General features: G+C 40.8%; 1 protein-coding gene across 1 annotated transcript in view; it reads left to right on the top strand.

Moving 5' to 3' along the window:
- LOC124796065 (solute carrier family 15 member 1-like) overlaps positions 1-12749 on the top strand; it is a 230829-nt gene that overhangs the window by 161030 nt on the left and 57050 nt on the right. Inside the window, exon 5 of the mRNA XM_047260152.1 lies at positions 4373-4647. Coding sequence (XP_047116108.1) covers positions 4373-4647 — 275 coding nt within the window. The remainder of the gene's footprint in view (positions 1-4372; positions 4648-12749) is intronic.

Raw genomic sequence — 12749 nt, forward strand, 5'->3', positions numbered from 1 at the left:
TGATTCCTGGAGAACTCTACAATATCGCGCAAGATACCGACAAACACTGTTGGTATGACTATGAATTACTCACGTTTCGTCGAAGTACAATAGGAAATAAACAATTACCGCTGTTCTTTATTGCAAAAAAGCGGTTCGTGAGAATGATACAAACACCTTTCCTAGCTATCGCCTGAATTAGGAGGCTTATTGCTTGTTTCGTTTAATTAATTAATAGAATATGAAGCAACTGATATAAAGAATGCTTTTTCCAAACTTTCTATAAAAGAAAGTCTACTATCAAGACATTGCTTTTCTTCAATTACTTTATTTATGACTGAAAGTTTCTCAAACCGAAGCCACTCGTCCGTGCTCTGCACTGCAGTCGAGCTCTAGCAACGTCGTCTCTGTTCATTGGCTGACTGTGTTTTGTGACGTCAAATGTGCAGAACGAAAATAAACTCGGCCGCCGTCGTAAATCATGCGCACTATAGCATCCCCAATTCCTTGAACAGACCTCTGCAGGTTACATTTGGACTTGGAGAACTTTATCTTGGGTTGATGAGTTAAACAACAAAAGATCCCATATGGCATAGACTGAAGTAATTTATTTATTTATTTATTTATTTACACGTCAAGTTCCGTAGGACCAAATTGAGGAGCAAATCTCCAAGGTCCTGGAACGTGTCAGTACATTAAATTAAAACATAAACGTAATAACAGATAAAAACAAATGTTCATGAACCTTAAAAAAGTCAGTCCATAAGTTTAAGTAAACGCTATCAGCAGTACAATAAAACTCAGCTTTATTTTTCAAGGAACTCCTCGATAGAATACAAGGAGTGAAACATGAGGAAACTCTTCAGTTTCGATTTGAAAGCGAGTGGATTACTGCTAACATTTTTGAATTCGAGTGGCAGTTTATTGAAAATGGATGCAGCAGTATACTGCACACCTTTTTGCACAAGATTTAAGGAAGTTCGATCCAAATGCCGGTTTGACTTCTGCCGAGTATTAACCGAGTGAAAGCTGCTTATTCTTGGGAATAAACTAAGATTGGTAACAAGAAACGACAATAAGGAATATACATATTGAGAGGCCAATGTCAAAATACCCAGACTCTTGAACAGAGGTCGACAAGAGGTTCGTGAACTAACACCACTTATTGCCCGAACCGCCCGTTTCTGAGTCAAAAATATCCTTTTAGAATGAGAAGAGTTACCCCAAAATATAATACCATACGGCAATAGCGAATTACAATAAGCAAAGTAGACTAATTTTCGTGTCGAACGATGACTCACTTCTGATACCGTTCGAATAGTAAAAATGGCTGTATTAAGTCTTTGAATAAGATCCTGAACGTGAACTTTCCACGACAGCTTACTATCTATCTGAACACCTTGAAATTTGAACTGTTCAATTTCACTATTTGCCCATTCTGTGGAATTTATAACGTCAGGTTTTGTTGAATTGTGTGTTAGAAACCGTAAAAACTGAGTCTTAATGTAATTTAGCGTTAGTTTATTTTCTACAAACCATGAACTGAGATCATGTACTGCACTATTTGAAACCGAGCCAATGTTGCACGCAGCATCCTTTACTACCAAGCTAGTGTTATCAGCAGTTAGCCCCCGGTAGCTGAGTGGGTGGTCAGAGGGTTTAGCTACCCTCTGTAATAAAAAAACTGAGGTAATTGATCAAAGACGAACTGAAACGAGTGTCTTGCGACGTCCGCTCCGAGCAGATCCAACGAACGAAATGAGATAAAAAAAAAAAATGGTCAGCGCGACAGACTGTCAATCCTAAGGGCCCGGGTTCGATTCCCGGCTGGGTCGGACATTTTATCCGCTCAAAGACGGGTGTTGTGTTGTCCTAATCATCATCATTTCATCCCCATCGACGCGCAATTCGCCGAAGTGGCGTCAAATCGAAAGACTTGCACCAAGCGAGTGGTCTACCCGATGGGAGGCCCTCGTCACACGTAAACTTTAAAAAAAGTGTAATCAGCAAACAGAAATTTTTTAGATTTACTCATAATATTAGAGGGCATATCATTTATATAAATAAGAAACAGGAGTAGCCCCAACGCTGATCCCTGGGGCACCCCCCACTTGACAGTACCCCACTCCGACCCCACATCACAGCCATTATCAACATTGTGAATAATGACCGTTTGCTGCCTGTTGCTAAAGTAAGAGGTGAACCAATTGTGAACTACTCCCTGTATTCCATAATGGTCCAACTTCTGGAGGAATATTTTGTGATCAACACAATCAAACGCCTTAGGTAAATCAAAAAATATGCCAAGTGTTCGAAACCTTTTGTTTAACCTATCCAGTACCTCACTGAGAAAGGAGAATACAGCATATTCAGTTGTTAAACGACTTCTAAAGCCGAATTGCACATTTTATAGCAAATCGTGTGATATAAAATGATCAATTATCCTTACATACATAGCCTTTTCAATAACTTTTGCAAACACTGATGGCATAGAAGTAGGTCTAAAATTATCTACATTATCCCTTTCTCCCTTTTTATAAAGCGGCTTTACTACTGAGTACTTTAATCGCTCAGGAAACTGACCATTCCTAAAGGAATAATTACAAGTATGGCTAAATACAGGGCTAACATGTGCAGCACAGTACTTTAATATTCTGCTAGACACTCCATCCTCTGTATCACATAGGAGTATGTCAGACATCAATCTCGGAAAGGCATTTCCCAAGAAAGCTTTATGATTTCCTGTAGAAACTAAATTTTTATTTAATTCACCAGCTATGCTCAGAAAATGATTGTTAAATACTGTACATATATCTGATTTATCAGTAACAGAAATATTTTTACTGCGAACTGACTTTATATCGTCGACCTTGTGCTGCTGACCAGACACTTCCTTCACCACTGACAATATGGTTTTAATTTTATCCTGTGAATTAGTTATTCTATTTGCATACCATATACTCTTTGCCTTCCTGACAACATTTCTAAGCACCTTACAATATTGTTTGTAATCGGCTACTGTAACTTGATTGTGACTACTTCTAACAATTTGATATAATTCCCACTTTGCTCTACATGTTATCTTTATCCCACCAGTCAGCCACCCGGGCTGCCCATTACGGCTAGTGCCCCATTTAGAATGTTCTAATGGAACGCAAATCTCAAAGAGCATGAGAAATGTGTTAAGGAAAGCATTGCATTTATCATCTATGTTATCGGCACTATAAACATCTTGCCACTCTTGTTCCTTGACAAGGTTTAAGAAACTCTCTATTGCTGTTGAATTAACTTTCCTACATAGTTTGTAATTGAGTATGACATTGGTTTGAGTACAAAAGCCTTTTAGTGTTAAGGTCTGAAAGGCCAGTCACGCTTTTACTAACAGAATACCCATCTAGTAATGGAATGAATAAAAATATTGTCTATGGCTGTGCTACTGTTCCCCTGCACCCTAGTTGGAAAAAACACAGTTTGCATCAGATCATATGAATTTAGGAGATCTACCAACATCCTTTTTCTTGCACAATCATATACAAAATTTATATTGAAGTCACCACATGTAACTAGTTTCTGTACTTCCTACAAAGTGAATCAAGAAACCTCTTTAGCTTGAGCAGAAATGCTCTGAAGTAGGAGTTATGGGACCTACAAACAACAACAATTAGAAGTTTAGTTTCACTAAATTCAACTACCGCTATACAACAGTCAAGTATCTGCTCAGTGCAGTGTCGTGATACGTCTATGGACTCAAATGGAATACTGTTTTTTACGTACAGAGCCACTCCCCCACCCCACAAGGAACTCGTTGAGAAACAGCCAGCTCTTCTGTAGCCTGGTAAAGGATGCCTCTGAATTGTCAGATTATTTAAGTGGTGCTCTGATATACCAATAATTTCATAGTCAACATCTATAAGCAGTTCACTAACTTTATCTCTAATACCTCTTATATTTTGATGAAATATGCAAATTCCTTCTCTACTTGGAAACATGACATCCTCGGAATGTGAGCTCTTAGTTAGAAGGACTTCCTTTAAGCAGGTATACCTATCAGCTGACTTCAATCTAAAAAAAGGTGCACCTCCAACACCAACTACTACAGGAATTTTTGCATGAGTGACAAAAGTTTATGAAGTCGTTATTGCGCCACAAACGTCACGCAACGCGGCTGAAAACTATTAAATTTAATAACTGTATTACATAGCACAAATAAGTTTGTCAGTACTTAGCTTTATAACCGCTACAGCTGCAGTGCACGCCGCAAGCGAAATATGTTAGCGTTTCTATTTTATTTCCCCTTTATTTGACAGTATATGCATTGGAAATAAACGTATGTTTAGGCTCTTCAACAGTTCTATGGTATTACTTTTCTGAGCTACTTTTTAATTATTTTCAGGGCCATAAGCATGTTAGGACTCTTTCTCATTTCCGTGGGAACTGGAGGCATAAAGCCGTGCGTTTCTGCTTTCGGAGGAGACCAGTTCGTGCTTCCGGAACAAGAGAAGCAGTTGGCTCAATTCTTCTCAGTGTTCTATTTCTCTGTTAACGCTGGAAGCCTGGTGTCGACATTCATCACACCAATTCTGAGAGAGGACGTAACGTGCCTCGGACACGACAGCTGCTACTCTCTCGCTTTTGGTATTCCAGCCATTCTCATGATCGTCGCAACAGGTAAGGTCAGATCTGATGAGTTACTCTTCTTGAAACTGTTAATTTTGAAAATAACTCAAACAGCAGTTTCTAGGTTACTCATTTCAATTTCTGTTCCTTTCAAAGCAGATTACCGTCAGTTGAACATTTTGTTCTTCCAGAATGACCAAAGAAGTTATTTTTTTCTTTGTACTATTTATATATAACTTTACATATGCTTGCAAAATACCCCAGTAAGAAGACTCTCTAAACGACAATTGTGATTAGCCTTTCCGTGTTGACTCTCAGTGACTGTTGGATATCTGTAGCTTTAATTTTGTTCTCTCTTGGTTCAAAATGGCTATTCAGTACTTCATGTAGCACTCAAATGTCCTCGATGTCTCACCATTATCATTTCATTATAGTCCCTATTCGGCAAATACATTTTTCAGGTCTGTATCATTGTCTTGCTAAAATACACACTGTGCTTTATTGTAATTGTCTAGGTGTGCAGTCAACTTAGAAATGGTACGCACTTAACTGTAAGCCATATTTCATATTTTCATTAGCCTGTCATTACGTTAGAAGTACGAATTCAGTATTAAAAAATAAGCAAAAGTCCTAAAATATATTCCAAGAACTTTCTTTCATTTCATAATGTAAACCATGAATTCACAAATGAACGAGATTAAACATTTACTGAGCATTTCAGTAATTTCCTTATTTTCATGGATTGTGTATAATAATACAAACTGTAGTTGCTGGTTATGTGTTCTTCAGGATATCGACCGATTTTGGAAGAACAAATAGCATGCTGGTCGGGAAAAAGGTTTTAGTTTAACATTAAGAGATGAAGTATTAGCTCAAGAGGAATAGGATTAGGAGCGAAATCGATGCACATATTCATGCGAATCATCCCAATGCTTACCTGAAGTTATTTAGGAACCCGATAGAAATTATGAATCTGGTCAAACGGTGGAGATGTGAACTCTGCTACTTCTGAATAGGACCCCTTTGTCATCCACCGCAAAACTTCTCTCAGTAATTCAATAAAGTGCTGGATGACGCTAAAATGAGCATAAATTTTTAGTAATACTACAAATCTAATAACACATTGACTACCCAACATGCGGTCGTTATGGTGCTGGAAGACTGTTTCTTGAGATCGATATTATACAGAATAAATGTACGCCGCCTATCCAGTTGCTCACTTTCTGCATTTGTTACTAGTAAACGAAATTAAAACATGACTGGAAACAGTATGATACGCACCAAGGAAATGACTAAGCTCCCATTTGATATACCGGGTGATCAAAAAGTCAGTATAAATTTGAAAACTGTATAAATCACGGAATAATGTAGAACCGAAAAAATACAGAAGTTCAAAAAATGTCCGACAGATGGCGCTTCATCTGATCAGAATAGCAATAATTAGCATAACAAAGTAAGACAAAGCAAAAATTATGTTCTTTACAGGAAATGCTCAATATATCCACCATCATTCCTCAACAATAGCTGTAGTCGAGGAATAAAGTTGTGAACAGCACTGTAAAGCATGTCCGGAGTTATGGTGAGGCATTGGCGTCGGATGTTGTCTTTCAGCATCCCTAGAGATGTCGGTCGATCACGATACACTTGCGACTTCAGGTAACCCCAAAGCCAATAATCGCACGGACTGAGATCTGGAGACCTGGGAGGCCAAGCATGATGAAAGTGGCGGCTGAGCACACGATCATCACCAAACGACGCGCACAAGAGATCTTTCACACGTCTAGCAATACCTTTTTTTGTTATAATAAAACCCCATGACATTCAAAACATGTATGTCAATTCTTACCTGTCTATCTACATTATTCCGTGGTTTATTAAGTTTTCGAATTTACACTGACTTTTTGATCACCCGGTATGTGCCCAAATCTAGCTATTGTTATCTTGTCTGAAGTCTGCATTACTCATCACCCAGAAAAAACGAATTTAGAAGAAAATTTGGTTATGTGAAATTTAAGACTTCTCTGGTATATAAACTACTCCGTGGAATTTTTGGAGAACTGCCGGATGTTAATATGTTGTTGACGCGATATTTCGGCGCACAGTCTTCTGGCCAGCTTCAGGTGTATACTGGCGAAAGTACACTCGGCTCCAATGTTTAAACCGAGCCAGCGCATGCGTGGTGTATCCAGTAGCGGCTGCGCACGCGGTGTTACGGAGCATGATTGTCTGCTGCAAGCCTGTGCGCTGCTGTGAGTGCCCTCTACGATATCACGTGGTAAAATCACAGAACGACGCTGACTACGTAGAGCACGACGTTCCATGCATTATACAAATATAAACCGCCGATCCGATTGATAAAAACCTCAGACAGTCGTGTTTCCAGTTATCATTTGAAGCATGGACACAGTTTTTGTTTCATTATGTTTCATCGAATTACCAGCAGAAACAATATGTTCTTCGATAGCGGATTTTCTGTCTTGGAGGAGCGGAGGATGGAGCTGGTGTTGATGCGCTTCTGAATAGTGCGTGTCGTGCCCTATGTTCGGTTTACAGCACACTCACAGAATCTTACAAACACCGACCTTGCGCAGCCCACAGTTGTCTTTGACTGGGCCCAGAAACTCCGAGATTTTTGATGAAGGACGAAAGATCACTTTAACCTTACGTTTTCTTAGTACACTGTCTGTTTTCGCATAAATGTGTCCAATACATCGCAGGTAGGCTGTCTTTGCAAAACCCTGCCTGAGTGAGAATGTGAAATCTAGCTGAATCTGAAATTAATCATGAAAGGGGCAGACGTTTGAGATCCAGCGTTGAATTTTATGTATGGTACGCAACGGAATTACTAGCACTTTAATTTATTGACCCTAGCATTGAATCTGAAGGTGGGGAATTGACATATTTATCATTTAAAGGAAAAGATTGTGATAATAAACGCAACATTTAAGCAATACTGTGGTTTATTATTAGAGTATTATGAAAAATGATGTAACAAAACAATTATGAGGACAAGAACTTTACAAAAGGTACGTTACTAGGAGAAATGCAAACTAATGCAGTGAAGAGGCAAAGTTACTGAAAATGGATGAAGATGCATAAAATCTCGGATCTAATTCTGTGAAGTAAGTACAGTAACCCGTCTATGACGATCACAGTGACTGTTTGTCTGAAACCAACACACATTAGTCCGAAAGGCCTGAGGAGGCACCGGCAAATATTGAACTACAATACCCTCGCTTGCCCTAATACGGCTGATCTGTAAACAATACCAACCATAATCTTCAATGTACTGAGTACAGAGTGGAGACACAGTGACTCTGTGACTTAAGAACGCAGCCGCAACTTAACCTCTTTCACCTGTTCGTCACTTCTTCCCCAGAACTCCTCTAACTTCCGCGTCTCTTCTCCCTCTGTAAGCGACTATCTGCATCTCTCTGTTTTCCCAGTCTCCTTCCAGAGGATTACTCCTGTCGTCCTGCCAACAAAATGCGACCACTAATTCTCTTTAAAGTTGCTACAGCCCGTCAATGGTGTAAATGTTTCTTTGACAACATTTCAAACCCAGACACGGCGAAAAGTCAACAAGGCAATGAATCGAATTTCATCCCCTCTCTTCTAAAATGCTTCCCACGGAGTGTTACATCTTCTCGACGCCGCTACTAACACTCTACATCTACATCTACATTTATACTCCGCAAGCCACCCAACGGTGTGTGCTGGAGGGCACTTTTCGTGCCACTGTCATTACCTCCCTTTCCTGTTCCACTCGCGTATGGTTCGCGGGAAGAACGACTGCCGGAAAGCCACCGTGCGCGCTCGAATCTCTCTAATTTTACATTCGTGATCTCCTCGGGAGGTATGAGTAGGGGGAAGCAATATATTCGATACCTCATCCAGAAACGCACCCTCTCGAAACCTGGACGGCAAGCTACACCGCGATGCAGAGCGCCTCTCTTGAAGAGTCTGCCACTTGAGTTTGCTAAACATCTCCGTAACGCTATCATGCTTACCAAATAACCCTGTGACCAAACGCGCCGCTCATCTTTGGATCTTCTCTATCTCCTCTGTCAACCCGAGCTGGTACGGATCCCACACTTATGAGCAATACTCAAGTATAGGTCGAACGAGTGTTTTGTAAGCCACTTCCTTTGTTGATGGACTTCATTTTCTAAGGACTCTCCCAATTAATCTCAACCTGGCACCCGCCTTACCAACAATTAATTTTATATGATCATTCCACTTCAAATCGTTCCGCACGCATACTCCGGGATATTTTACAGAAGTAACTACTACCAGTGTTTATTCCGCTATCATATAATCATACAATAAAGGATCCTTCTTTCTATGTATTCGCAATAAATTACATTTGTCTATGTTAAGGGTCAGTTACCACTCCCTGCACCAAGTGCCTATCCGCTGCAGATCTTCCTGCATTTCGCTGCAATTTTCTAATACTGCAACTTCTCTGTATACTACAGCATCATCCGCGAAAAGCCGCATGGAACTTCCGACACTATCTACTAGGTCATTTATACATATTGTGAAAAGCAATGGTCCCCTAACACTCCCCTGTGGTAAGCCAGAGGTTACTGTAACGTCTGTAGACGTCTCTCCATTGATAACAACATGCTGTGTTCTATTCGCTAAAAACTCTTCAGTCCAGCCACACAGCTTGTCTGATATTCCGTAGCCTCTTACTTTGCTTATCAGGCGACAGTGCAGAACTGTATCGAAGGCCTTCCGGATGTCAAGGAAAATGGCATCTACCTGGGAGCCTGTATCTAATATTTTCTGTGTCTCATGAACAAATAAAGCGAGTTGGGTCTCACACGATCGCTGATTCCGGAATCCATGTTGATTCCTACAGAGTAGATTCTGGGTTTCCAGAAATGACATGATGCCTATAGTTTTGCGCATCTGCTCGACGACCCTTCTTGAAAACTGGGACTATCTGTGCTCTTTTCCAATCATTTGGAAGCTTCCGTTCCTCTAGAAACTTACGGTACACGGCTGATAGAAGGGGGGCAAGTTCTTTCGCGTACTCTGTGTAGAATCGAATTGGTATCCCGTCAGGTCCAGTGGATTTTCCTCTGTTGAGTGATTGCCTTGCTATTTCTTGGACACTTATTTCGATGTCAGCCATAGGTACTCATTCTGCCACCAGGTAGCTTCCCATGAAATGTGAAAAAGCTTGCTACAGGGCTAGTAGCCGACTCCGCTCCATCGTACATCCACTAATAGGTCATTGCCGTTTCGTTAAGGGTTTTCTTTTAGGAATGTCAGGAGATGTTTATCTGCCCCCATATATCAATTAAAAGCTCAGAGCGCCTACCACACCTCGTCAGAGTTCAGTCTTCATCCTATAGAAGGACAGCTGTCCACCTGCTCTCCAAGTGCCCGGCAAGGAGGCAGGCGCCCTGCCTGCTCCCTCTGTTTCTGCGAAACCCGGTGTGTCCACTGCTCCTCTGTGCCTCGTTCCGCCAGGCCTCGCAGTGAGTCGCCTAAGCCATATTCACACTTTTCTTCACTTCCAAAGTTAGCCCATAAATCAAATGAATTTACCCAGAACCATTTTAAACTACAAGAAGTTAAGAAGGGAAAGTTGAATCAGCTCGTACAATCACTGTGACATCATTACTCCCTTGGAATTAATTCAGCTCCTCTCCATTTGTATAATTAGAAATGAACAAGAATGAAAAGAGGCTATCTGAAGAGCTTGCCATGTTATTTCATCGTGAAGACCTCAGTCTCTTCCTTGTGGCGTTTGTATGTTTGTCGCGCTCTCTGTATCTGCTGAGATGAATATCCATTTTCCGGGAACACAGTCTGGAGTTGCTCCAGTTCTCCTTTCAGGTTATCGGCATCTGAGATGGTTAATCAGGGTCTTCAGAAAGTCCATTGCCACCGTCTGGCACAAACAGCGCCCGTTCTGGAGATCTTGATTCAGCGAGTCCATACCATCTCAAACGTCAAAAAGCAGTGCATTTAGACCTCTAAGCTGGATTCCTAGAAAACGGATATTCACCTCAACAGATACAGAGCCTACAAAAGTACAAACGGCACAACTCGGAAGAGGATGAAGCGTTTAAGACAACAACCTACTTGCGGTATTCTGGAAGTGTTTTAGCAAAAATACGAGTAGGTCGAGTGCTAAGAAAGCATAGGGTTAAAGTGAGCTTTCGTCCATCATCGAAAATCTCCGCGCTTCTGTGGTTAGCCACAGGCAATGTAGAGAGCTGTGCAAAGCGGGTTTCCATGTGAACGCTGCTAATCGTATACAGAGCAAACGACGCGCACTATTCAGAAGTGCATCGCGGATTGGCAACTGCATATTCCCCTCAACCAAGCCTTCTGGCTATTGCAGGACACGCTATTTGTACTAATCATTCGATTAAACGCAAAAAGACAAAATGGTTCAAATGGCTCTGAGCACTATGGGACGGACTTAACATCTGTGGTCATCAGTCCCTTAGAACTACTTAAACCTAACTAACTTAAGGACAACACACACATCCATGCCGGCGGCAGGATTCGAACCTGCGACCGTAGCGGTCACGCGGTTCCAGACTGAAGCGCCTAGAACCGCACGAACACACCGGCCGGCAACTAAACGCAAAGAAACAAAAACTGTGGCTCATACTTCAAATAACAATCAATCGGAATGGTTGTTTCTAGTTAGATAATTCATGCAATTCTGCTATTTAAAACAAACAAAAAAAAAAAAAACTTTGAGCTCTACGCAACCGGCGTCATTTTTAGAATTGACCATATGAAGACGATCGACATTATATTATTCCACTTAACATCTTCACACTGTTTTTTTCCTTCTTTTTTTCCTTTTCTAGAAAAACTTACCCCCAAGCTATGCATAGCACAGTACTAACACCTCTTCATCTTTCTGAGCTCAACATCTCACTCATTATAGAGGGATGCTGACTCTGTTTTTCAGGATAGCAAATGGGAAGTTGCGAAACAGAAAATGGCCCATAGATCACCAGTGTGTGTGTGTGTTTGTGTGTGTGTGTGTGTGTGTGTGTGTGTGTGTGTGTGTAGTGACTGAAGTGTTATGAAACAATGTGTGTATAAGTTATTTGTAAAAAAAAAGGATTGTATACCAGGAATAAATCTAATGATTGTCTCTAACTAGTCTGTAAGTGTATGTGTGAACGAATTAGCTTATTTTAAATTGGTCTAAACTTGGAAATACTTTGAAATGTCTTATACCCTTGTAAAAACAAATCTACGGATGAATAAAGCCACTACTACTACATATCGACAGGGCGCTCACAGCAGCCCACACTTACAGCAGACGTGCATGCTCTGCCGGTTGCTGTGGCCGAGAGGTTCTCGGCGCATCAGTCCGGAACCGCGCTGTTGCTACGGTCGCAGGTTCGAATCCTGCCTCGGGCATTTATGTGTGTGATGCCCTTAGGTTGGTTAGGTTTACGTAGTTCTAAGTCTAGGGGACTGATGACCTCAGATGTTAAGTCCCATAGTGCTTAGACCCATTTGAACCATTTTTCGCGCATCCTCTGTAGCACCGCGTGCGCAGCTACAACGGAATACACGGCTGTAATACTGTCTCTGAATAGTACTCAGATGATGGAGTAACTAATGCATTTTGAGGAATGAAAGATAGATTAAGGTTCAATTTTCCATCGATGAAGAGGTCACTAGAGACGGAACACGATCTTGGATTGGGTTTGGACCTGGACGAAATCGGCTGTGTTATTTTCAAGCGGACAATCCTGCATTTGCTTGGGTCGTATCAGCCAAATCGTGATGCACGCTAATCATTATGAACTCAGATTTACCGAATGGGCGTCCAGTTTCTTTTCGTTGGGCCACTTCGCTCGGTAGGGGAGAGTTGTTTTACCTTTGTATACTTTTCATACTTCCACCTATGCACAACCCTGTAATAGAGTTTAATATGTTTTCATATTCCATTTTTTAATTATGACATTCACTTTTTAAGTGCTGCAGTCTTTTTCTGAAATTACAGAATTTACTCCGAATAATTAGGATTTATTTCAGTTATGAAAACATGTTTCAAGGTACACATGATCATGTACCTAGAAACAGATATTCTATTGAAATTTAAAAACGTTTCAATCAAGAAAATCTTGCCACTTCAGTATTTAATCGTCTGTTAC

This window comes from Schistocerca piceifrons, chromosome 4 (assembly GCF_021461385.2).
Source record: "Schistocerca piceifrons isolate TAMUIC-IGC-003096 chromosome 4, iqSchPice1.1, whole genome shotgun sequence".
Lineage (NCBI taxonomy): Eukaryota > Metazoa > Arthropoda > Insecta > Orthoptera > Acrididae > Schistocerca > Schistocerca piceifrons.